At 44.2% G+C, this 26,908-nt stretch overlaps 2 protein-coding genes across 3 annotated transcripts in view; one reads left to right on the forward strand and one right to left on the reverse strand.

Moving 5' to 3' along the window:
- LOC126545132 (putative N-acetylated-alpha-linked acidic dipeptidase) overlaps positions 1-19,982 on the reverse strand; it is a 58,529-nt gene extending 38,547 nt beyond the window's left edge. For both annotated transcript variants that reach the window (XM_055078257.2, XM_055078256.2), the window contains exons 1-4: positions 19,114-19,982; positions 14,158-14,404; positions 10,842-11,166; positions 5,417-5,507 (exon numbers count right to left, since the gene is read on the reverse strand). In XM_055078257.2, the coding sequence (XP_054934232.1) occupies positions 5,417-5,507; positions 10,842-11,166; positions 14,158-14,404; positions 19,114-19,454 (1,004 nt within the window). In that variant the 5' untranslated portion in view covers positions 19,455-19,982. The remainder of the gene's footprint in view (positions 1-5,416; positions 5,508-10,841; positions 11,167-14,157; positions 14,405-19,113) is intronic.
- Positions 19,983-20,055: 73 nt separating this feature from the next.
- Positions 20,056-24,086, forward strand: LOC126545143 (transmembrane emp24 domain-containing protein bai-like). Its single transcript, XM_050192874.3, has 3 exons — positions 20,056-20,324; positions 21,211-21,435; positions 22,169-24,086. The coding sequence occupies exons 1-3, from the start codon at positions 20,145-20,147 to the stop codon at positions 22,382-22,384; spliced, it is 621 nt and encodes a 206-aa protein (XP_050048831.1). The 5' UTR covers positions 20,056-20,144; the 3' UTR covers positions 22,385-24,086.
- Positions 24,087-26,908: the final 2,822 nt, after the last annotated feature.

Genomic DNA, 26,908 nt, shown 5'->3' on the forward strand with positions numbered 1-26,908 from the left:
TAAAATACCATTCGAGAAACCTCGCAGTGCTTGTTTCATGTCAAGAAAAGACTTTACAAGAAAATTACATCAGAAAGGCACGCATTCCTTAAAACGGCACCTGACAGACGGCGCTACGGTTTCCTTCACGAAACGCAAACGTGTGAAGCCATGGAGAAACAAAGCCATGACAGAGTGTTTTATTCGCTGCTGCAGCTGCCCTTGGTCAATGGTATGTACTGCTCAGGAATTCCACGACATCACACAAATGCGGCATTCTCTGCTACTTGCAGTTTGTGCGAGTTTCGGGAGCCAGCAATACCAGTGCAGCACTATGCAACAACGAAACTACTGAAATGCAAAACAGCATGCGGCACAGCATGAAGAAAATGGAACCTTTTGACGCCCGCGTCAAGGGTAACGACAACGAATTCCCTTTTCTAAATATCAAACAGAACTGGAGGAGTAGCACTTTCTTTTATCTTATAATACAATACAATGACCCTTTTTAGTACGAGTTGTGGAGTACTAGTAACAGAATTATATTGAGGAGTGCCTTTGTCATTGGGCGAGTACTTGAATGTCCCAAAGGAGTCTAATCGTGTCCCTGCATTGACCTCAATTCCTCAAATACTGAAGCTCTGTTCGCAATAATATAGGTGCCTTAGACATTCTCGAACACTAACCTATAGTTCCTTAGCTTGACTTAGCATTTGCCTTTAGTGTCCCTTTAAGAGTTACCAATGGAGTGAGCTACACGTGATGTGCCTAACATCCCCGCCTGCATCAATGAATCCCGTGCCTTCCTCCCTCCTCTGCATTTCCAGTTCCCCTCTTTGCTCTCCTCCCACTTATTCTTGTTACCCTCTACCATGTTAAGATCGCAATATGCTGACCCCGAAAATGCTGGGAAGTAGCTAATTTATTTATGGGGTTTTACATGCCAAAACCACGATCTCATTATAAGGCATGCCGTAGCGAGAGATTCCGGATTAACCCTTTACTGCCAGTTGACAAGTATAGTGGTCATGAAATTTTGTACCAATCTAACTAATGATGACTATAGTCGTCATAAACAAAAATTTGTCACACAATGAACCTATGACGACGATACTTGTCCTATTGCATCTAGTTGCAATTCCTGACACTAGATGGCCACACTTGTCTTTGTTGTGCCATTTGTGTGTCTCCTTTCATTAAACTGACGTTTCTGACACCCTCGCGTAAAGCATGGCTGCCTCCTCGAAATGAGGTAATGAAAGCGCGAATAAAATTAAGTATTTTGAAGTCTCCTGATTAGTCGACAGCTCTATAGAGTTTTGCACCGAACAGGAAGTGCTGTGTTCTCATCTGAGGAGTCTGATGACAACAATTCTGTAAATGGACCGGAGGATCTTGCGGCTGCCCATGATTCTACCAAACAAAGACGGCCTACTAACGGCCTGGGGAAAAGTAGCCACTATTCATGTGCATGTTTTTGCATGGTTTAGGATAAATTTTTTTTTTCGTATTCTCTTTTTTCATAAAGTATCGAGCCCTACAAAATGCTTTTTGCAAGACACTAGGGTCACACAGTGAAGCCTTTTTCAAACTATCCTTTTAGGCAATTTGTGAAATGAAGGAACCTGATCGAATTGACATAATGGTGCTGTTTTATTCAGAAAGAAAAACTCTACAAACTGAGTGGAAAAAAAATTCCAGTAAATTCGGCAAAATTTTCTTTTTTCGAGGCAGGGAAAGGGTTGATTTTGACTAACAAGGGCTCTTTAACATGTACTTTAATCTAACAGGGAAGTAGCTAAAGAAAGTTATAGCTTTAAAATAAAAGTTCAATGACAGAATAAAGGAGTAAACTGCCATGAGCTTATTTCTTTCTTTTCACTTTCTCTCTCTTTTATTTCTCAGGAGCGAAGTAATTTAAGTAGATGTGGGCAAATATCAACTTTATCAAATACAAATTCAATATGAATAGTAGGTATCGAATATTGAATAGAGTATCGAATAATGAAATGCAGACGCGTATATTTAGAGCAGCAATACCTATATCTGTATAAATAGGTAGCACACTTGCACTGGATAGTGGAAAAAAAAAAGAAGGGAAAGAAAGACAGCTATCACAGAAAGTTAGGTTCAATTTATGGGGATGCGCTACTCTCACGCGACCCCTGATATGTTGTTTTGCCTGCATGTCTCTTGTCTCTTGTTATCCGGCTTCTCTGCATAGCTTAGTGCCAGCAGTAGTTGGTCTGTTTGTAGCGCATTACGAGAGATGGCGCAAGTGTGGTGCTGCTAGTGCCACCTAATGGCAGGGTTGGTCGGGAGTGACAGCTTTTCCTCTTTGGCTCCGGGTCGGAAGGTGGCGCAGACGCTCCGTGCGTGCGCCGATCCATGCTTCTGAGAAACCACCTCGTGTGGCATACACCGCAATAGACAAACACAATCATTTGAACGCGCCACTGTTTGCGTGACCATACACGCGAATGACCAGGTGTTGGTGTCCAGCATGGGGCGAACCCATACGCTCGCTATCCGGTCGCGGTGAGTTGGACTTCCTCGATTTGTTGTGTGCCCATCGGCATGTTTTGTAGATAGCAACTCGGCTAGCAGGGATTAGTCTATGAAAGGTGCAATAAATGCCCTTGTGATTGTTTGCACTACTGCGTTGTCGTTCCTTTGTCCCAAGAGCACGGGTGAGAACCCCACAAGTTTTAAACCCAAGATCACTTATCATTATAAGTGAACAAATAAGCTCTTAACTTCACAGTAGCCTGGTTGCAAACAAGCTTTCTAAGAATGATTGGCTGCTGTAAAACTAGTTTTCGAAAACCACAATGTAAATGGTTGCCAAAAACAGATCAGAAGTAGAGGAAAAATAAAAGAAAGCTTCTGAAGAACTTGTGTATCGTAGACATATGTTGAAAGGCTTGTTGCAAGGATAGCACCATTGGTTGTAGTGTAAAAGACAAAACTGCTACACTACAGACAGACTGCCAAAAACATTAAATAATAGGGCTAAAAGCAAAAATTGCAGGTTGTCATGCAGGCTTTCACTGCGAAGCCGAAAATAAACCTTGCACCCCCCCATTTTTTTTCTACAGTGCTTCCAATATGTTTGTTGTCGTTTAAGTTATCATTGTTTACAGTACCTTGTCTACCATCCGGAGAACAGTAGCAAGGCTTTAACACTCAGTCAGTTGTTGCGAAATATTTGGTTAGTTTCAATATTTGAAAATACCGAATGAATATTCTTCTAATACAAATTTGAATAGGTAGTGTCTAATATTTAATTCATATATAAAACTGAATATTCACCAGCCTCTAAATTTAAGACATTGGAAAAAGAAATATTATACAACATGGTTTAACAGAGTTGGACAATATTCATAAAGACAGCACAGCATGGAAAGAAAATACTGTAGAACATCGTTCATGTGTTTTGGAAAAAAATGCTGGAAAATACGTACTAACTGGGAAAATGTATGATCCAAAGTAACTATAAAAATGAGACAGACTTGACTATTGTTTGCATTTCCGTAATGCAAAGCGTCGCGTGGATCATTGCGACACGAGATGCCGACACTCATCGAGCTAGTGGTGCTCCACAGCCCGAGACATGTTTTGTTGTTTTACTGTTGCTTGGTGTTTTAAGAGGGCAATCGGAAACCGAAAAGAAATCGAGCTGGTGGGCAATGCCGGATGTCACCGAAGCGAAACACGATACCAGCATCGCACCACCTGCAGCAGGGAACGGAGGTGCATCTGGATTATCACCTTCTAAAAGCGTGCAGTACGCTGCCAATGGCACTACGCACCATGCGCTGTAAAACAGATAGGTGAAGGTGCTTATCGCAATAGGTTCTGCGGTGATAGATTGGCGATAGATTTGCTAATACTGGAATAATAAACTGTGCGTGCCGTCTTTTTCACATGAGACGGGCGGTTATATATTGTTTTTGATCGCACGCCTCATGCATTTTCTTGTTCACATGGCATCTAGCGGCTGGAAAACGTATACGATCGCATTCTGGAGCAGGGAACGGCGGCAAGTTTCAGTTATCACTTACTAAAAGTATGTGCTATGCTACTAAAATTACAAATGAAATTATGGGGTTTTACATGCCAAAACCACTTTCTGATTATGAGGCACGCCGTAGTGGGGGACTCTGAAAATTTGGAGCACCTGGGGTTCTTTAACGTGCACTAGCTCTAAGCACACAGGTGTTTTCATATTTCGCCCCCATCGAAATGTGGCCGCCGTGGCCGGGATTCGATCCTGTGACCTTGTGCTTAGCAGCCCAACACCATAGCCACTAAGCAACCACAGTGGGTGCGCTGCGCTACTCACAGCTCCACGCACTGTTGAACAGATAGGCGAAGATGCTTATCGCAATAGGATTGGCAGCGATAGCCGTGAATGCTGCGCCCAACAATCCCGGAGAAGATTTGCTGGTGCCAAAATGAGAAACTGAATGCGTGCCAGCGTTTTCATGCGAGACGGGCGGGCGAGTATTGTGGTGAAGCTGTCGCGGTGGGCACCTATATATCGTTCTCGATTGTGCATGCCTCGCACATTTCCTTGTTTACATGACATCCAGCAGCCGGAAAATATATCATACAATTGCAGTTTGGCGATGTACTGAACGTTGAGGCTGAAAAATTGTTTTCTGGGAACGTATGATCCAGTAAACAATGAGCGTAACTTTATTGGGTCATTTCTTATGTTGGGGACTGTGAGCGTTGGCGCCGAGAAGACGTACATAAGGGGAAGGTATCAACAAAGTTGTACTGTACTTTTTTCAGCAACGCATTCGTGGCTGCAGCTGTCAGAAACATTGTGGCATGCACTTGTTAGGTAAATAACCAAAATTTGGCGATTATACTAGTGGGGATTCTGAAACCATTCATGTTAGATATTGTTTTATGAAACTTTGTTTAGTGAAATTCAGTAATAGAAGAAAAGCAAGCTTAATTAGAACAACAACAAAAAGAAAGAGGATGTGGTGATGACTGTTTTGTCTTCTATCATATGAGGACGATGACACTGATGGCAATGAACACAGTAAGGAGGATCACGCAGAAGAACAAGCTAACAAATGTCAAGGGCATTATTCCTACCAGCTACTGGAAATCAAATCCATATAGGATATATGACGTAGTAGGAGTAATTTCATTCCCACCTCTACTCAGGGTGTGTACTATGGCGTCCTTTCTATCAACACCCTTCTATCATGATATTAAAAATTAAAAATGGTGCAAGAGACATTGAACTTTCCTACAGTGCTATCTTTTTTAAACAACACTATCTTTTACAGGGTCAGCATTTAGAGCAGATGGCATTTTATACACTTAGATGTATTCACTGCAAATGACAGATGCCTTTCCCTAGTAAAAGGGTCCTCAAAAGAGTCAGACAGTTGAGTCAAATCATCCCACTTACCGCAGCAAAATTTCAGCTACGTTTGCACTGATGGTCTGCGCTGGCACTGTAGGCAGGTACAACTGCTCCCGAGGCAGCCGGTGTGCAGACACTGCAAGGGAGTCAAAATGTTTTGGGCATGCTGTGCCTTGCCTCATGAGCAATCGAACTTGACGGAGACATAGAAGCAAACAATCACGAGCCCTAAATCAGGAGCTAATCAGTAGTGCTTGTGATTGTTGGTTCCTGCGTACATGTCAAGCTCACGCTGTTTGCCACTATGAACTTGCACCAACTGGCCTGATTGCAGTGTTAGGTGTTAGAATGAGGAATGCCTCAGGCTGGAGCCGAAATGTAAACGGTACCATAACGCAAAAAAACTGTTTTTGAAGTATGCATGCAGGCAAATTGTGTTGATTAAGCAATCACACATCTGAATGCAGGAACGTTCAAACAAGATGTTTCGATGTCACTAGATTTATTCCAGCGATTGGCAGTGCCATCTATCAGTCCACATTAACACCCATCAACCATCTGCCCCTTGTGCATGCACAAAGCTGATGCAAGATGTGGCAATGGTGCAATAACCATGTGAGCATAGGATGCATCACATATGGCATGCTTTCTGCCCTCCTTCTTTCCCTCTTCCCCTTCCCCCAGCGCAGAGCAGCTGGCTAGAGGAATGTACCTCAGGCTGACACCTCTGCATTTTGTATCATTAAACTTTTCTTTTGCGCCTGCACACAATGTGCACGAATCAATGCCTACAGGTAGGAGCACGATGAATGCAGCACTTGCAAACTCACTGCTGGCCACAGGTAAATAAGGTTGATGCCAAGATGGAAACAAGGCACAGAGATGCTACAGCTAAGAATCTTGTCTATGCCACAGTTATCCTCTGATCCCTTGCTGAACTACTGTGGACTGTGCAGATAGACTATAGTTATGTAAATTCGCCATGAGCAATCTTTAATGCATTACATGTGTGAACCAAGGTCTCCACATAACAAGCAAAGAGAAGAAAAATATACCACTCGTAAAAAAAAAAGAGAAAGAAGAAAAATCTGAGACAAACTTCAGCAAATTTCCATACAAAATGTTGCCAGCAAACGAATGTCACGTGAAATGTGCCACTGTGTGATTCACTCTGTCAGTACAAATTGAGCACACACAAAAATCCTAGAGGTAGTGTTCCATGGGTCAACGTTACTAGAACCAACTCAGTTTTACAGCTCTGCACATTGACCAGTGCAAGCATGTGGCCCACATGGTGGTTGTGAGAACTAATGGTGCTGCAGTCACTTCCAGCTACCGGTTGGCCGCATAAGCTGCTGCTGCAGCAGAACGACAGCTTAGTGTTGCACACCTGTTCATTTGTCTGAGCCGATTTATTACTCCAGTGAAAGGCTATACTGCCTTTGTAATTAGAGTTCATGGTTTTCACTATGAGTGACAGCTTCGCAAGCGCAGCATGAATCCTAAGAGCGACATGTATGCTTCGCTTTCAACGGCTGTGCTATAGCGCGAAGCTAGTCTAACGTCAATTGTGACTAGATGTGTTTGCCAGATAAGGCAGTTCACAATCGATTACAAGGGGGGGGGGGGGGGCAAAAGTAGGATAGCTAATTAGTGAAGAAGCAAGAAAATAACTACCCAATAGTTTAAAATATCTTTAAAAATTCTTGTTTATCTCGCCACCTGCAAATGGAGAGCTTCTTTACATCTTATATAAACTATGCATTTCCTTGCAGAAAGTCATATTGTGCACTGGCCCACCCCTATATTTATGTTGGCCAGGCAATGCCCCTGTGCATAGAATACCTCTATGGGTATTCTCCCAGATCAATTTTTTTTTTACGTTGTTTCTTATCGCTTATAAAGCTACGAATAAACTACATTTACATTATTATAACTGTAATGAGGAAGAAGAGCACAAGAAGAAGGCCAGCCAGATCGTCTCTTCCATGCCTGCTGTGCAACCAGTGGGCCACCCGGATCGCCAGTGCTTAGCACGAGTGTGAGCCGTTCGAGCAACCAGCTGTTCCTGCTCTGCGTCACCTGCCTTCTCGGCTACGAACAGACATTACCCTCGGAACTGTTCAGTACACCCATTACATAACGATTGAATGTCTTAACTTTGCAAACTACATATTTTTGCACAAATACAAGGTATCATCACATTTTTCATGTGATGGACCTGTGATACTTGCCAAAGAATGCTTAAATTATGGGGTTTTACATGCCAAAACCCACTTTCTGATTATGAGGCACGCTGTAGTGGAGGGCTCCAGAAATTTGGACCACCTGGGGTTCTTTAATGTGCACCTAAATCTAAGTACACGGGTGTTTTTCCATTTCGTCCCTATCGAAATGCAGCCGCCGTGGCCGGGATTTGATCCCGTGACCTCGTGCTCAGCAGCCTAACACCACAGCCACTGAGCAACCCCGGCGGGTGCCAAAGAATGCTTACGCATTAAAAATGGCACTTAGTTGACGACTTGACAACCCACAGCAAAACACGTTGGCATATTACATGCTTGATGCAAGCAAAGCTTCACACCCCCGCAGACCAGTGCGAGCTCCATATACTCAAACCTTTGAACAAACTTCTGCACGATGCAACAAAAGCGCAGCAACAAAACACCACTTGGGACACAGCCGCAGTGGAAAAGGCATGCAACCGGAAGTGCTGCCGGTAGCGTGACTTTATTGCAGTGCCACTAATTCTCGTGACCGCCGTGGCGCCCATGTTTTGAGTGGAGCTGTGAAACTGAGGTGGTTCTAGTAACGTTGGCATGGATACCTTGAAGAGCAACAAGAAACATTTTAACGCAACAGCGTTAAGGAGCTCGTGTCGCAGAAAAGCCGGTGTCGTCGGCGTCGGTAGCGTTGGCCATGAGCGAAAAATCCCGGAAGGCAATTCATAAATAAAAACAACTTGCAAGATGGGCTGGGTGGGAATCGAACCAGGGTCTCCAGAGTGCGAGATGGAGGCGCTACCACTCAGCCATGAGTTCGATGGTTCAAAGCAGGACAAAAGCGTCTCTAGTGAATGTGGTGTTGAAAGTTATATTGCGGTGCATATTGGTAATTATGAGCATGTAAATTACAGAAGTCGCAGATAAACAAGTAGCGAAGTACGTTTCCGCTACATTTCTTCTGCGCTTGGCGCACACGCAGAGCCATCTTGTGGCAAACACAGAAGACTCCCTGCTCGCAATGCACGGCGCTGCACCGACAGGTGCCGCACCACTCGCCCGCTTCTCCCCTTCGTCTCGTTTGAGAACATTGGGGCCGTGCGGGGACCGGTGCGAGGATGCCCCAATACCCTTGCGTGCATGCCGAGCGAATGAGTGGGCGGTGCGAACGGGGTGCGATAACGCTAGCGCTTTACACTCTTGAAGGCAAAGCTTAAGCGTCCTCCAATTTTTTCCTTGCATTCTTTCTTACAGCAGGTAGCACAAAGGAAGCTCTGCTGCCACTTCCGACAATGACAAGAGCCCTTTCTTTAAATCTCTAAGCGTCCTTCCCCAATATACTCATCTGCCTTGCCTTGTTGGCACCTTGTTTGCGTTGCAGGAAACTGTGAATAAATAAAAAAAATATGCACACCCCTGGCCTCGCGTGAGCGAGTAAGAGGTTCTTAAACGTGAGAAACCTGTGCACTAGCTGTGCCATCTATGTCAAAGCTTGTTACACCAAAATTTTACGATAGGTTTTGTCTTTACATGACAGATGGTGCGAGACAAACCTCACAGCCTGTTGCTGTTGCTTGCATCTTTTATTTCCCAACTCTGGCAGACTAGCCCGTACAGACAACGCCTTGCCTACTGAATGTAACCATGGCACGCAGTTCAAATTTGATTTTGAATGTTCACGTAGATGCCAGTACTTCCAATTTTGGCGCCTATGACGCGGTAAATGTGGTTGTCCTCAGCGAGCCGCAGTGTGCTCAGTCAGTCAGTGACTGCAGTATTTACGCTAGGTGCAGTATTTATGCTAGACTGCAGCTACATGCAACTGTAATGCGTATGAGCAGTGTTTGCTTTGTGTACAACAGGGCTTGAGGGTGCGCTCACGCTGAAATGCTCCAGTCTGGCCATGCTACGTAGTGCAGACAGACTTTGTCCTGCACCAGCTTGACCTACGGATAGTAGCCACATACAACTTGCACATTTTGAAGCGCTTTCAGTAGCTCATTATGAAGCGAAGTCTGCCGAGGAGTCTAACCAGGGGCAGCCAGGAGTCGGCACGTGCTGGCAAGCGTGCGTGTGGTCAGACTATAAGCTCTGTGAGTGTTCAAAGCTAGTTGAAATTAGCGAGACCCAACGGCTATGACACCGATAAGCAGGTTGGCCAAAGTTTAATTCCTACGTGGGCGGCCGCAGCAGAGCGTGAGCAGACGATAGTTCGCTTCATACAGAAGTACGTAATTATTATCAAAACTTGAAATCAGATTTTCCTTTATTTCTGCACTTGGCACCACAGGCATCGGCACTATGGCTGTTGGCGTTTTTGGAAGTGTGCCAAGCTCGCTATCTGCCCACAGTGCCAGGAGCGCTGTCGGCCACATACTTCTGTGGCCAACAAGTCCGATGCAGAGTCTCATGAAAGTAATAATAGCATCTCTAAATGTGATTGCTTGAGAATACCGTCCCTATCTGCTTGGCATCTGTGGCCAATGAAGTGCAAATGGCGAAGACGATAGGCCGCTTTCATAACATGAAAGCTCATTAAAACAAACTGCTTCTGTGAAAGTAAACTTTGCATGTCTTGTTATTTCTAATAGTGAACATGAGGGGGGGGAGGGTTTGTGCTATATTTTACTTATCTAACGCTAGGGTGTGCCCTCGATGGGCATGCCCATAATACATTTAGGTGCACTTTGATTTTATGTATTTAAACCCACAAAAAATGGGTGTGCATTAGATGCAGGGGTGTATTAGGATGAGATGAATATGGCAGTAAATTACTTTCATACAATACCAAAAAAAACGCTCCTGTTACCGAGACAGGGTTCTTGGTAAGCAAGAAAAATTGCAAAAATGAGAAACAGGCTGCAAGGCCGCCTTGAATTTTTTATACCAGGTTGCCGTGACATTATGGATTTCGATGAGACCTGCTTGGGCCTAATTATCTTTTTTTGTCAGTAAATATGAACTATATTGCATTCTAAAAGAGCTGTAGACTTAGCAAGTTTCAAAACCTTTACTTAGCCATACTTTGAAATCTGTAATGTCACGCTGAAATGCCAGTACTGGGGTTTCGGCTTGGTATCTAAGAATTGGAACTTTAACAGTCACTTTTTCTATGAACCTATTCTCACCAAATTAGGAGCAACGATACTTTGAAATAATACCTGTCAGTCTTAACTGATTTACTGTTTCTCTTTAGTGTCCCTTCAAATAAATTATGATGATGATGATGATCAACACTTCCAACTGACCTACGGCAGGGTATCCGGGGGTCTGCGGGTCCCCCAGGAGTGGACCCAGGGGACTGGCACTGTGACTTCCGTCAGGTGGCAGCCACCACCAGGCAGCACTGCCATCCTGCTCCGTGGGGTAGCTTGGAGGCAGTGGTCGAAACTCGCGAGGGTCTGGGTACAACAGGACAGCACGTGCATCCACCCGCTGTGCCAAGGCAAGCTGCCGGCCCAAGGGCTCTGTGCCAAGCCGCACGAGCAAGACACTGCCATCAAGCGTCACGTTCGAGCCATGCAGCCAGTCTATGTCGGATGCCTGCAGACGGCCTGCGTACACCAGGGGGCCCTGCACAAGAGGTTGACAGAGACGCTGAAATACTCTCATGGGTGGCGGTAATGGAAAAGAAACCTGCCATGAGTAACCACGTAAGAGGAAAAGCGAAATTAGGAAAGAAACAATTTATGAGAACTCAAAGGGAAGCTCATTACTTTTCGAAGCGAGATAAGTATGCCTTAGAACACGCACTTATAAAGTGAGATATAAGAAGGAAGAAGCATGTGCATGCTTGCTGCAGCAAAGCTATAGGGAAATTATGCAGCATATTTTAATACGATGTGAAGATGCCTGCCCAGCGGTCAATTTAGGCATCTCTGGCCTCGCTGAAGCCTTTGGGTTCAGCAAGAGCAGAGGGAAAGTAAACATGTCCGCAGCAGGGATTAGTAAGTGGGGATTGGAAGTAGGGAAACAACAAACAATGGAGGCGTGCAAAAACAAAGTTCACAATAGGGGTTCCGAAAGTTTGGTTATGGAAACTCATCATGCTTTTTTTCCTTTTCTTCTTTTTTTTTTCCTTTTTAACATAGATAGAACATTAGGCAAGATAATAACAAGAGCTTGGTGGGGCAACTCACTGCCCCATTCCAAAGGGGATGCTCATAGCATCCATCCAACCAGCGTTAGTGCACTTCAAGAACCATGGTCCCTAGCACTAAACTCTATTATGTCCCAATAAAATAGTGCCATGTTCCTCTTCAACAAACATTTTTCCTTGTAGATTACACATGCATGTAAAATGTACCCACTGTAACATTTACTACGATGTTTGACATTGTGTAAGATTCTTGCTCTAAAGCGAAGCTTTTTTTGCACATCCCCCTGCGCCTCTCTTGCTGACTGTGGCTGCTGCTTTCTGCTGCTGCTGCTCATATGTTCTCAACGAAGAGCTCACACTCTGCTGTGGGAGAGCAGCGCCATCTAGGAGTGATGGCTCACACTACTTTGCTGACAGCAGAGGAAAGTAGAGAGGGAAGCCGACCTGTGCATGGGGGTCGTTGGCCGCTGGGAGAGAGCATGAAGGGAACGCAATGTGGAAACTGCAATGACATGAGAGAGAGCACCGGAGGAGATGGCCTCATGTTGTGCATACATTACACTGCTTGGCAACCACGTGGACGGTCGCATCTGAGCCTCCCAGGGGAGGTCGGGTACCCCAAACAAATGGCGCAGATGGCCAGCTTGCCTCTTTAAAACCCCATAACACTGGTTGCGTTCAATGGTGCATTGTATTCTTCACCAACATGAATAAAGCACTCGCTTTCACTTTGCACTCACACTAAATAAACACAAACACGTGTTCCAGCACTCCTTATGGATCTACGGAAAACTTCGCTCTACATAGATTTCAACAGTGCATATTGAATATGCTGCATTTTTTTTACGACCACTGCTGTTGCAAAACACCGCCTTGTGCAACGAGGCGAAAGCCCTGGTCAAGCCTTAATGGCTTTGGTTTCACCCCGCAGCACAACTATAGTGACTGATTGATTGATTGATTGAGTGTACAGAATAGTGAGATGCCTAGCAATGCCACCATGCCCAGCAATTCCACCATGTTCAGTCAAAGCTTCTGACCCCACTCAGCCCTTTACCCCACATGCCTACATCACGTCCCTCCCCCTTTCCCTCCCGAGTGTACCTTTATCTTTATTCAAAACTATTCAAAAACTTTCCGCCTGTTTTATACATAAATCTGCTCTCGTGCTACCATCAAATCAGCTGTAAATGTTACTGGTACGTTCCAGACAGAATTTGCAAGGAAGAGTTTCTTGCAAAGCATGTTTCAGAAAACACTTTATTAGCCCTAAACTGATATGCACTACTTACGTCCACGTGCTGTCCCTATCATTTGTCTGTGTAACACCAAGCGCAATATAATCATGAATATCCAACATGTTCACACTGCCCCCTTATACCTAATCCTACATAGGCCATCAGGTATGTGATGCTTGGCTTGCTTTTAATGTTGCTTGACTTAAAGCTTGGCCAAGGCTGTACTAATCAGCTCTCTTGGAATTAGATTTTCACAAAAAGTGTTAGTTCTCCTTTAATATGTATTGCATTTATGTTTCCTCACACATTATTATAAGAAATAAACAAAGAGAGAAAGAAATGTGACACACTGGGGCACAATTGAGGTCAGGCCTTCCCGTCTTTCTACCAAAATTAGGCAGCAAGCCAGTGGTGTACTGTTCATGCAACCATATGAGCCCCCCCCCCCCCCCTATGGCAAGAATTCGTTTTAATAAAGAATCTTGTCACATACACAAAAAACAGCACTTTACAGGATGTTATAATACCGAATGAAACTAAATGTGGCAGGCTATTTGACAGATGCATCTTTAAGTGGACAATAAAGACAAGAAATAATTTGAGCCATTTTGCAAATTAACTTTCAATAATACAAAGAAAAAAGAAAACTTTGTGAAAAGAGGCTCGGTAAGCCAAAAAATATGCAAATACAAAAGATGGATGGCGATTAAGGTTCCTACACCAGCTCGCCATCCTAATGATTTTTCATGATATCTGCTCATGCCTAGTCAATTTTTTATCAGTAAAGATGCACCACACTGTATTCTAAAAGAGCCAAACAATTAACTTGGCAAGTATTGAGAACGTTTAACAAGTCACCGTAGTCTGAATACAACAGAATACCTTGAAATCCGTAATGTCACACTGACGTAGTTGGTACTAGGGTTTCAGAACAAAATTTAAAGAAATGAAATTTGACCTTCACTTTCTCTATAGTAGCAAACTCCTTATCACAACCAGTCCTACCACAAGACTACTTTGGCAGCGCAAACTGATTTGGTGTTTTCCTTTTATGTCCTATTAAGCTGTCCTAGATCTCTGAGAAAGACACCATTCAAAAGCCACTACCACCAAGAATTTCTATCCATACAGCACAACAGCAATGCAGCAAACCATCTAAAAAACCATATGCTGAATCATATAGGAAACTATATGGCCCAGACTCCTGAGCAAGAATGATTCACTCACTCTGATGGGACCATTGGGTGTGCAGTAGGCAACATAGGGACGGTGCTCCTCTGAGAACAGGTCCACAGTGGCACCTGCTGCATCAGACGCATTCTCAAAGTGACGCAGCCGGTTCGGGCGTGATGAATCTGGGAATGACAGCAGCACCTCGTATGTGTGCTGCTGCACAGCCTCGAGGCCCTGCTCTTTCCAACGCTGCTGCAGGAGGTCCACAATCTCGGAGTCTGTACGCACCTCAAGCAGCTGCCTGCAGTCACATAACGAGTCATTTGACCAGTGTCCCTGACATAACCATAAATGCTGTCCATTCTAATGGTGTACGAAGTAGATTATTAATTTAGGCCATAAATCTATTTATAAAATAAAAATTTAAATTCATATTCTCGGGTTTTAAGATTCAAAACCACGATTTGATTATCAACAGACTGTAGTGGGGAACTCAGGATTAATTTTCACCACCGGGGGTTTTTTAATGCGGACCTACATCTAAGTACATAAGCACTTCTCCATTTCACAGACATTTAATGTTGTAGCTGGAGCCTGAATTTATAAAAATTGTTGAACATCACAATATATACATATAAGTAAAGCGAGATTCTTCAGGCTATCTTTCAAATGTAATGAACTTGAGCAATGCTACAAGGTAAACGGAACAAATGTTTAAAGGGGCCCTGAATCACTTTTTTATCGAAGTGGAGAAAGGCACTTGAAGTGAAAGCCAGCTATTTCAGAAATACTTAGGTGCAAAAAGTACCTTAATGCGTCCAGCAGAAGCGGAGCTATTGGCAATCAAACACGGCCTCTGCTATGCTCCTATTCCTTCTTCAATGTCTTGCACTGCGAAGGCTTCGGCACAGTGGGACGTGCCCACAATGCCTTCTAAATGTCACCGTGGTGCACAGTTCAAATTTCATTTTGGGTGTTAATGTAGATGCCACGACTTCTGTCTTTGGTGCCTACAACGTGCTAAACATAAGCCAGACGCAGTTGTCCTCAGTGAGCCGCAGTGCGCTTAGCCAGTGGACTCGTGGCGACACCCCGCGGAGCCCACGATATCTGTGCCATGTAGCCGACCGCAGCTTGATGTCAGCTATCGGCCAACAGTAGCCATCTAAGGGAATGACAAAATGGTGTGCCGATGGCGAAATAGTATGTCTAGAAGAGAGTAAGGACAGGCCTTCTGTTGAAAAGAGAGAATTGAAGGAAAGGTGACAGCACGATCTGCTTGCAAGCTCCACGCACTGCGTACAACAGTAAAACTTGGCTCAGATGTTCCCAGCAGCATATGCTATCTGCGGACTATGTTATTTCACCATGCCCAAGGGGTGGTTTAGGGCCTTTTTAATGTACTGGATGCTTCAGTGAACACCTAAAAATAAAAATTTCGAACTTGCCTGCACCAGATAGCACAGTTCTAGTCTATGGGCAGGTCTACACAAAGAGGCGGACATTACTTGCACAAAAAATTGAAATGCATAATCTAATAATTACTGAAAATTACGTAGTTAAGTTTAAACTAATTACCTTATGACATATTGATGTTTAGAAATTCTAGTCTGAAAGTTCGGAAGGCAGATCCGCTTGGAACGAATTCTGAGGATGACGCCAGCTTCAAGAAATTAATTCCCGAACTTTGCAGAGAAATGTATTGGTGTTCCATTTACTTTCATGCCTCAATGCATAAAATGGTGTTTTGTTAAGAAATTAGGTGGAATGACAGCGAATTTTTTTATTGCAAGTTTGGCAGTGCATATCTCGTAAATGGCATCACCCCCACAATTCTTTTCAAGTAGTGATAGGCTTTGCAGGATTACACAGGGCTATGAAGTTTTTCAACTTCACAAAACAACTGCTGCCATGAATGAAACTTGGACTGATGCTATAGGAACCTTGAAGGAAGCAAAATTTCCTCACAGCTCGTGTGTGCATCCTTGAATTGGGTTCTGCAATGCACTGCTAAAATTGAGCTATTCAATCGTAAGGTTTACAAATAAAAAAAAAAATTTAGTACCAGTGGTACCTAGAGTATTCTTGACGGTACATTTTACCATGCAGAAGTTGTGCTCAGCATCTGTGAACAAAAGTACTGTAACGTCAACATTACAAAGTTGTTTCTGTAAAGCTTTTGACAAAATAGCTTTTCAGCTTAAGGAGCTGAAAAACAAATAATGCAGTGCATTTAGCGTACACTTTTCTGTATAAAATATGTAAACAAAATAAAAAGCTTTTAGCTTCTGCTTTGAACAGGCTGTCTCCACAAATGGGAAAGTATGGAAACCACATTCTGTACCCAGTTGTGAGGTGGTCTCAACGTCAGTAAAGATGGTTTGGAAGGAATGTCTGCATAGTGAAATTTCCTAATCAAATATGAATGTTTGAGAAAATCTACTTGCAAATATCAAATTGAAAATAGAATACTTTATCAATTCTAAAAAAATTAAACAAAAAGTTTCCACGTAGCCAGTTTAGTGAAAAATAAGGCTTTTACAAATTTATTTGACGTGAATATATTCAACAGTTCGCAATTACATGTCTGGACAATTGAGCTGCTTGTAAGTTAGTAACAGCAACTCGAGTTATCTCGGGCGCCACAAGAATGGCAGTAATGAAACAAGGGAACAGCTTAGCACCAGAAGCACGTACAGTGCTGTGTTCGCTGAAGGTGACAAATGTGATACTACAGTAGAGCACCACACATCAATAAATCCAAACATGGCGAGACTGGCCAAAGAGTGAATCAGAACATCAAATATGTACATGGGCTTGCTAAACATGAGAGTTTTATTGAATGACTGGACATTATGAAGGAGGGTTGCTGCACAGGAACTGACATCTCTGTACAGCAACCAAGGCTTTCCTATATAGCGGAAGCATTCGAAACTGTCTTCGCTTCTACCATTCTCTATATATTGCAGCTCCAATATTTGAAAGGAATTAATATTAGACAATTTCAAATAGTGAATTCTCAAATAAAATATGAATTGAATAGCAGAGACTGGTATTCCAAATTTTGACCATTTCCACACCCCTTTTATATAGTGAACAATGAAAGAAGACTTTAAAATGTGAACACTGCACGTTGCAGGAGTTAATAGATGAGCACATAGTGCCTGCTTGGAATAAGCACAGCACATTTAACTTACAGCTAACCCTTAGTCTAGTTTGACCATTATGTGAATGAAGCTGCTACTAAAGGTGTACACATATTTGACACTGCAGAAAGTTTATCGTACACTTTTCGCACGTAAAAGTATGACACTTATCAAGTATGAAGGTTGGGGAACAGATCTAGAATATTTTACTTTGACACTAAAGCTGGTGTCTCGGTATGCTGCACATGGCGCCGTCAACATAATCATGACAAGACACAGTGTCTTATTTTGCCGTCATTTTAATTGTCACTCAAATTTGCTGTCACTGTAACAATAAAGCTAGAATGACCGATACTTGAGCTAATTGGTAGGTATTCATGTTAAAGAAAGTTAGGAGGGCAGACAAAGACACAAAAGAAAAACGGACAACAAGAATGCCATTTGTGTAGATCTATTTTCATTTTGTGTCTGTGTCTGCATGCCTTACTTTTTTTCTTGCGTGAAAAAGGTTAGGTTTAATCATGTTCTTAAAAAAGATAAACACAGTGCTGCCTCGCTTTCTTCTGGTTGCGCTTGCCTGTGGCAGCAGCAATTGCAGGAATGGAGCAAGGGCATGTTGCATGACAGATCCCCATTCTGGGTACACGATCAAGTATTACAGCAAATTATTTAGCTCACTCCAATAATTGCAAATCTTTTTCAAGGGTTTCAATGGCCTGGTCCTTTGCTTAACACAAAAATTTACAATTCGAAAATGTTACGACAGTACCCCTTTAACTTACCGCACTACTGCTGGAGTAGCCACACATGATTTCATGCAGAAGTTGCAGAATCAGGTAGAAGCCCCTAATGGCCTGAGCTCAATAAGAATTATACGGCTGCCATGGCCCGAACAACCCATGCCACATGTTACCAAGGGTTTGAGCAGGTGCAGTTGCACAGGTAATGGGACCCACAGGTATACCATATCAACTTCAGTATAAACGACCCAGCCGAGCTTAATCTAGGGCAGGTGATTACTTATTTATTTTATTTTCGTTTGCTATTAAAATTTTCTGAGAGTGCACTGCATGAAGTGTAACATAGGACCTAATCAGTCCTCACTGTGACTTGCTCAAACGTCTCTGTTTATCCAGAAGAACAAGGAGGCTGGAAATGAATTCAAAATCATTTAGTGGCATCTCGTATTTACAACTTTATTGGCTACAACTGGCAACGTTGCAGCAACTAAGTTTGCTGTCTTTCTGGGGCTTAGTATTGTTTTGCATTTACTTCAGAAAAGCACTGAATTGCAGCAGATATAGAAAAAAAATTATCAAAGGAGCAAGAAGCGTCGTGGTGGTGGGGCCAGAATTTAAAAAACGGAGACCACAACCGCTATGATTCACGCGGGGTGCTGGCAGCGCACAGTAAAGGTTTCTCGGCACGTGCAGCTAGTAGGTTGATCGGTATGCATCGCTGCTTGGGTTTTCGCCAAGGCCAAGAACGTCGTGCTCTGCAAGCTTTAATAGTTGCGACACGATTCTTCTACCGTTTTACCACAGGTTCTCTGCCAAATTCGGCGATATCAGGCGGCCAATTTTAAAACTAGCAGGAGCAACAACGCATTTGACAGCTCATTATGATTTGCCCTCGACAGGTAACGCGGCAATTCACTGACTGGCCTCACTATCCTACCCCCTTCAAACTCGACCGCACGTCCATACATTATTGTGCCGGAAGTATCAATGAGATTAAAGCGGCGAAGCCGGGGGAGGTGCCGCTGGAGGCGCCCAAGAATGACGCACGCCCGTCTCGCTTGAGCAGGGCGCGTGTGAAGGTGGTGTGAAAAAAAAAAAAAAAAAGGAAAATAAAGGGCGCTGACCCTGCGGTTCGGTTGATGCCGTCAGCGCTGACGAGGGCCAAGAGCCGCGCCCTGATGCTGGGGTCGGCGTCGTACACGGCGTGGATGGCAACCGACTTGCCCCGCACGCAGCCACTGTGCTCCGTGTGCGCGAAGTAGCCGACCAGCAGCCCCGCGAGCACCCCCAGCAGAGCGATGCCCAGGCCGCCAATGACCAGGTTGCGGTGCGACACGACTCGAATGTCTTCGGTCGTCTTCTCGTAGATTTGAACCGCGCCCGTGGGCTCATGGTCGGGCCATGTCATCGGCTCGCTATCGCCGCCGTTGTCCTCGTCACGGTACGGCCGGTACTGGGCACTCATGATGCTGGTTGCGGCGGCGGACACCTGTTGCTCGTCGTTGGCCGCTGCTGCTCGGGACGACGCACTACAGGGCGCATGACACGTGCGACGGCACGCGCGCGCGGTTTTCGGTCAAGTTCCGACCGCGGCGGATTTTGCGATGTGAAGCGGACGCAAGCGTCATCCACCCGTTTCCGTCAGGTACAGTAGTGTCGCTAGCTGCCTCTCGCAGGTAGAGTGCACTACGGGACTACGACAACATACCAGACTCGCGCCCCACGCCTACGGCAACCTGTGAAAGCTCTGAGTGATCACAGTCGCGTTAGTTCAAAATGTATGGCATCGATGGCGTTGATTCACACAACGAGCGCTGCGGTTTTTACCCACTTTTACATCATGATGATAATAAAGCAAAACCGGCGTCGTTTCATTGTGTTTTACACAAGGTGCAACATTACCAGCATTCCCATTCAACCACCCTTGCGAATTACTTATTACTATAGAACAATTCATTACACAAGCCTATATTTTGTGGTTTCGTGATTTTGCCCACCCCCATTGACGACCCTTCCTCAGCAAACGACTCATAAAAGTCGGGACAATCCAGGGACATCCAATCCGCAACAGAGTCGTTGACTTATCCGCTTTCGGCCTTCTTCCACGTCAGTGTACAACCGCCTCGATAAACATACTTTGCGACTGTTGAGTACGATGGTGTCTTGTGCCACCTTAATATCGGTTTTGACCTTATATCTAGGCGTAGTGCACGCGATACGCTTTCATATAAAGCCAAACACCAAGCGCTGCCTGAAGGATGAGGTGCTCAAAGACGTCCTCGTTTCTGGCGAGTACCACGTCTCCGAGACGCCGGGTCACAAGACAGACCTGACAGTGAGTACTGCAATCATTATGAGCTCAGCTGTACTAACGGCGTTGATGTGCACCCTCATTGGCGTGAAGCTTCTACCAGGCCAGACACAGGCCATTGATCTCGTGCGCAAGTCGGGAGCTAGCTGCAAAATAAAGCCTCGTGCGTCGCAACTCGCTACCCGAGCTTGCGCGTGCACGGATGGCGGAGGCATGTGTCGCTCTAACGCCTGGCAAAGATATGCAGGTACCTGCGCCTAAAGAAACGACAGCGACACGCCGATATATCTTGGTACTGGTCCGCTACCAGCACTCTGCTGCGCCGCTGTTTTGACAACGTAGACAACTTGCGTGAAGGCGTGCGGCGATTTTGTTTGTCCAGCGTTCGCTTACAGTCATGATGTTTACGGGAGGACAGCTCCACTGATACGTTAGAATGCTGGTTCTGGCTGCTTGCGTGGTACCTGACAGCATAAATTCTATGACTGGCCACTAATAAACAGCATAATGGTACAGGAATTCATGGTGCAGAACACGCTCTAGGTAGTACAAAATCTCAGCATGTTGAAGAGGTGTTGTTAGGCGTAGTACCTGGAGAACGGGAAAAAGAAAGAGAAGGAAAAGAAAACAGACAAGGCAGTACCTATTAAACCATTCGTGAAGTCTAGTGGCTAATCGCAACAAATATACTTCAAAAACTCCTGCAGTGCTTGAGTGGTTATCTACACATCATCCCTAATTTTTGCGATAGAATGGCGGCACATGTTAGCTCAGTGTATGACACTCAAGTTCCACTGATATGTGTTCACAGGTCTTCTCATTGCTCATGCATCATGTTTCACCATCTGTTCGGACATCTGGCCGCTTGCAAAAGCATTCCTGCTACAGGATGTCTGCTTAACACTTGCAGGTCAAGGACAGCAATGGACACATACTTTACAACAAGGATGACATCAAAGAAGGCAAGTTTGCCTTCACCACAGATGCGTATGATGTGTACGAGGTGTGCTTCACCACCAAGATGCCCAGTGAGGTGAAAGGTGGGGACCGGGAAGTCCAGCTCCAGCTCAAGCATGGTGCAGAGGCCAAGAACTACCAAGGCCTGGCCGAAGTAGGCAAGCTGAAGCCTCTAGAGGTGAGGGAAGCCAATACAGTTTCAGGTTTGCATGCTCATTAGGGTGCCCCTGTTTCCATTATTCTGAAATGGAAAGAAAAAAGCTTTGCCACGGGTTGTAAAGCCACTGCACAATACAACCATAGATCAGGGTCAAGTTGCACCTTGGTACTGTTGTATGGAGTGTCACATATGTAGGAATGCCATGTATACATAACTCTTCTACCTAGAATGCTCGGTATATCTCAATCAGATTTGCTTAGAAGTAGCATGCTGTGATGGGTTCAGTTTACCATGTCTGTGAGCATTACTTGCCTGTTCGTTCACAACGAAGGGTCATCTGTGGTGACGCCTGCATGGCCATGGTATCTGGGCTCTTGCTTTTCCTGAGGCTCAAATATTCGGGGTATGTGCATTTGTACTCAGGCCAGTGTCTCAATTTTGCAGTGACATTCTGCTGCTAAACACGAAGTCGCAGGTTCAATTTCCATGTCTGCATTTTGATGGGTAGAAAAATGCAAAAAATAAATGCTCTTGTAGTACTTAGATTTAGGCGCATGTTGCAGAACCCTGGGTGTTTCAAATTAATATGCAGCATTTCACTACAGTGTTCCTCATAGTCATTGCATTGCTTTAGGACATTTAATTTGATGTGCACCTCATAAGCACACTCGGCAATAAGCAGGAGCTTTGCACTATGGAACACTTGGCTTTGTTTGTGATCATCGCTTATTTCTGTGAAATGTTTCACCAGATGAAGCTCCAACAGCTGGAGGACCTGTCGGAGGCTGTGGTGAAGGACTTTGCATACATGCGCCAACGGGAGGAAGAGATGCGCGACACCAATGAGTCAACCAACTCGCGCGTGCTGTACTTCTCCATCTTCTCCATGTGCTGCCTGCTTGGACTGGCCACCTGGCAAGTTCTCTACCTGAGGCGGTTCTTCAAGGCAAAGAAACTCATTGAGTGAACAAACAGTTGGATCTGTGAGTGTTTGTGGAGGGGGGTACACGTACAGGAGGGACAATAAAAACACACTGCGTACACTTAGTATGTGGAGGTCCACAGAAAACGTTTTTTTTTTTAAATCTGCAAGAAGAAATTGTCTCTATTTATATGAATTTTGAAATTGTAATAAGAGCCCCTGGGGGAATTTGTCCTGCTCAGACTACTCTTGAGAACTGTTGCCAGCTTACAGAGTGGTGCCAGAGAATGATTGCCACACACCATTCTATATCTCCAGTAGCGTGCAGCATTGTATAACTAGAGAGTTTGCAAATGTCTATTTGTTCCCATGTGTGGTACTTACATTTGCACTTGCAAGTTCTGTGGCGGTAGCATCTCTTTGTCAGAGTGAGTGTCATTTAGTTTGAGTGATCTCACGAAGAGTGGGTCAAGCTGCCTCTACAACTAAAACTTGCCTAAATATGAAGTGAACATTTTGGGCATCGGGGCACATTAAAGCAACCTGTGTGCAAGTCAATGGGCCCACTTGTCTATACTTGTGGACAACTTGCCGTGTTTATTGCATGGAAGGACAGCTATGGGGACAGAGCATCGGCACATGTATGATATCGTGAAGTTCTCGTGAAAATTACTTTCACACCATTTTTGAGTTTTCACATCCTAGTGCACTACCATGGCTGAAAAGCAAACCTCTTTGCAACTCTATATTTACTTTTTTGGTATTGTAATGAGTAAAATAAAGGAACGAACGCTGAGAAACAACTTATTACTGAGTTTTCTTGTCCTGCTGGATACATTGAGATAAAAATTGTGCATGTAAGAACATATTGCTTTTTCCTGCGCATTTTTTATATTGCAGCGTTTGTGCCTTCCCTGCTTGAACGTGGTAAACATTTCAACACAGGCATAAGAATATACACTTCATTGCTCAGATATTGTAATCAATAGAAACTGCATCAATAGTCTGTTCAGAGCACTACTCGCGGCATAGAAACAGGGGCAAGGTAATTTTTTTAGTGAAGGTGCCAGGTGGCCCTATATTTGCTGTTGCTATTAGTTCTGCCTGTGTATAGATGTGTTGTCTCTGCAAATGCAGTAGTTAAACCATGTGAAATGAAATTTTGTGCACATTAACAATCAAATTTTCAACGATAGGCAGGTGTGTCCTCACGCATGTGCATTGGGTCTGTAGCTTTGGCTTGCATGGCCACAGAAGGTTGTCCATGAGTATTGCAGTGGCTAGTTCTGTGCAGTTGAGTAGCACCTTAATGAGCAGGCCTGGCCTGTGGCCTGATCTTGTTTAGTTAGTGCACAAAGCCACTGCTGCATGCTGCCTTTCTCAGCCTAGTGAGCCATGGCTGCAGTTTACACAGTGCATTATAATCATTTAGGGTCAGACATAATCAGTGCTAACCATCCAGTTGCAATTCTTTGCATACTTATGGTTGTGTCTTTTGGATATTATGCTGCTCTCCTCGTGTCATCTATTTGTTTAGCAGCACTTATTTATTTAATGTACTGTGAATCATGAATAAATTTTTACACAAGCCCTACAAATTGAAGATTGCAAACTTCACAGAAGTACACATGGCAGCAGTCTGAAACATACTGACTCTGAGATCTGAGACAAAATAAACAGGTTTCAAACACATTGTGTTGCTGTTAACATTCATCTTGCAAACTCAATAAAATTTTCATTATATGGATGTATTATTGTGGAAGTATGAGTAATGCTTTTTCTTTTATAAAACAAAGCATGCAGGACTTGTACATGATGCAAGCAAATTGAGCCCAGAGGCACTCTTGCATAATATTTTTTTTTGTGGTTGAAGTAAAAACTAAATGTTTATAATATCACAAAAACAGTAATATAGGAAGAAGAAATGTTTGAGGTGCAACTTTAATAGCTAAAGCAGGCAGTTGCTTGTTGAAGGGACCCTGGAACAATTTTGTGCAAACATACTGAGTTGGGGTAGCTCGTTCTGATCATTAAGTGACAAATTTAAGTGCTCCGTGCAAAGCGTGTAATTTATAAAATTTTAAAAATGTGCATCTCTACCGATCGCTACTTAAGTTTGCAGCCGCTGGCTGGTTCCGCCCAACTGACGTCAGTTGGGCGATATTCGACTGGCTTCCCAGGTTGTGTCATAGATAATTTTTCAAACCTTATGGTGAACAAATGTTCACAATAGTTGGAACTCGGAATGTTGGTTAACTTGTTTCTATAAGAAAAAGTAACAGAAGGAGAATACACAACGACAGTTAATCGCTACACTAGAGCCCTTCTGGCGCACAGCATGTCATCTGCTTGTGTTACAACGTGCTCCATGTTGACGTTAGTTGCGCAGCCAGTGTTGATTTTGCACTTTCTTTTTGCGAGCCCCATAGTTCACTCTTGTTGCGTTGTGGGCTGTAAATGTGGCGATCGGCGATGTCAAACTGGGACATTGTGCCTCTGCAATGCAGCAGACGAGCGTAGTGGCTGCAGCGCATCGGACTGTCTGTATCCGATTGGTACCAGGACCTACGCATTTGTGGCCGTCACTTCATGCCGGGAGAATACTAGTATAATAGATAGTTTTTTCGTGTACAGTATTTAAGTAAACGCAAGCGCAAGGAGACTGCATGTTTGACCGGATGAGTGGAGGCGCAAATGTGAACCGCCTGCACTCTGCCTGGTGGCACAAAACGCAACCATACAAACACAGCTAATATAGCAGTGACCAAGCGTATTCTGCTGTGCTGCTGGTGTATATTTTCGGCAGTAGCGCAATCATGAACACGTCTTTTTAAATGTTTGTAATGTTTTACACTTGTTTAGAACAATAGTAGATGTGTGTTTGGCTTGTTATAAATTCTGTGCCACCGGGTGGCTACGCCTTGCAGGCTGCTCATGTTTAAGCTAAAGCCCCTTGATAACAGTGGTAGTAGTATGGAGAGGCTTTAGTTTACGACTTTGTCTATATGCCGAAACGTCCAGCTTGCCTGCGGTTACGGGAATACTGGACACGCTCGGCGCTGTGACTGAACGCTCGTAACGCATGCTGCTTGGGTTGATCTCGTGGTGGATCAACGAACATGCGGCTAGCAGAGAGGTTTGAGAGTCTTTGTGCGCTGGCTCCAAGGCAACCGAAAGTAGACGACACGACTTCACATCATGACTCAGACCCAATGAAGGACACTAAAGGCAAATACTAAGTCGACGAAGACTGTTTAAATGCCATTCCGGAAACCTGGCAATGCTTGCTTCATGCAAAGACTTAGTTTACGAGAAAATTGCATCTGAAGGGTCTGAATGCCTTTATCGCAATTCAAGTCTTCCGCCACCCAACCGGAGAGTAGTGACGTTGTACACGCCAACACCGCCATTTGGTACCGTCGGTGAGTAAAATTGCACCCAACAGACGGCGGTACGGTTGTTTGCGCAAACGCACAGCCATGGAGAAATCGAGCCAAGACAGAGCGGTGGAGCGGCGTCGACCATTCAGGCATCGCGCAATATCACATAGAAGTGTAATTATCTGATAGTTGCAGTTTGTGCGAGTTTCGCGAGCCAGCAAAACCAGCGCAGCACTACGCGATAACGAAACAACTGAAACGCGAAAGCGCGGGCGGCGCAGAGTCGAGCGAAAACGAAACCTTTCGACCGCCTGCCTCGTTGTCAAGGGTAATGTTCTTTTTTAATGTAATAGAACTGGACAAACAGCATTTTCTTTCGTCTTATAATACAGTACAGTGGTGTTTGTATAACAAGTGGTTGAGTACTAGCGACAGAATTTAAATGAAGAGTGCCTTCGTCATCGGGCAAGTACTTGAATCTCCCGGGGAAGTCTGTAATCGTGTCCTGCACTTACCTCACTTTCTCGATGATGATATGTAGTGTCTTATGGCGCAATTACTAAGGCTCTGTTCGTAATAATATTGACGCGTTGGAGATTTTCGAGCACTAAACTATTACTTTAGCTTGATTTAATATTTGCCTTTAGTGTCCCTTTGACCCCAATGACTCGGTGAGCGAGTTAAGGAGCAGCAGCGTGGTTAAAAAGGAGGGTAACCTGTAATCGTTTGCAGCTTAATATGAGAAGCTTCAAATAAATCGTGTTTTACTGTAGCTGTACCCTTATAGACGTCTACAAAATTTGTCCAAACCGTGTCGGGAACACCTTAATGAAAGGTAAGCAAAATGTGTTCATAGGTCTGAATCACATACTCAATATTAGCACGCTCCTTTGTTTTGGGGCAAGTCTGTTCCGTCCGATTACTGCACCATAAATGGGTTTTGTAATACGTGGGTTATAAGCCTAATTTCTCCCTAAAGTTGATCCGGATTTGAAGAGCTTTAACAGCACTTTGCACTAAGTACAGCAAAACCTCGTTACAACGGAGTAATAACAAAAACTTAAAAGAAATATAAAAAAGTAATCAAAAACAGTTAACACACACAACCACGCACACTGTTAGTCGCGTCGGCAGCTGTAGTATGTGGGCGTAATCGCTGATACGGCAGTGGGCTGGTTTGGCGCATTGC

Source organism: Dermacentor andersoni, chromosome 10, assembly GCF_023375885.2.
Source record: "Dermacentor andersoni chromosome 10, qqDerAnde1_hic_scaffold, whole genome shotgun sequence".
In the NCBI taxonomy this organism is placed as follows: domain Eukaryota; kingdom Metazoa; phylum Arthropoda; class Arachnida; order Ixodida; family Ixodidae; genus Dermacentor; species Dermacentor andersoni.

What these genes read in the sequence shown, in the direction of transcription:
- LOC126545143 (XM_050192874.3), top strand. Translation starts at nt 20,145, where the DNA reads ATGGTGTCTTGTGCCACCTTAATATCGGTTTTGACCTTATATCTAGGC. An exon ending in GTCACAAGACAGACCTGACA is followed by an intron (nt 20,325 to 21,210) that starts GTGAGTACTGCA and finishes TAACACTTGCAG; the next exon opens with GTCAAGGACAGCAATGGACA. An exon ending in GCAAGCTGAAGCCTCTAGAG is followed by an intron (nt 21,436 to 22,168) that starts GTGAGGGAAGCC and finishes ATGTTTCACCAG; the next exon opens with ATGAAGCTCCAACAGCTGGA.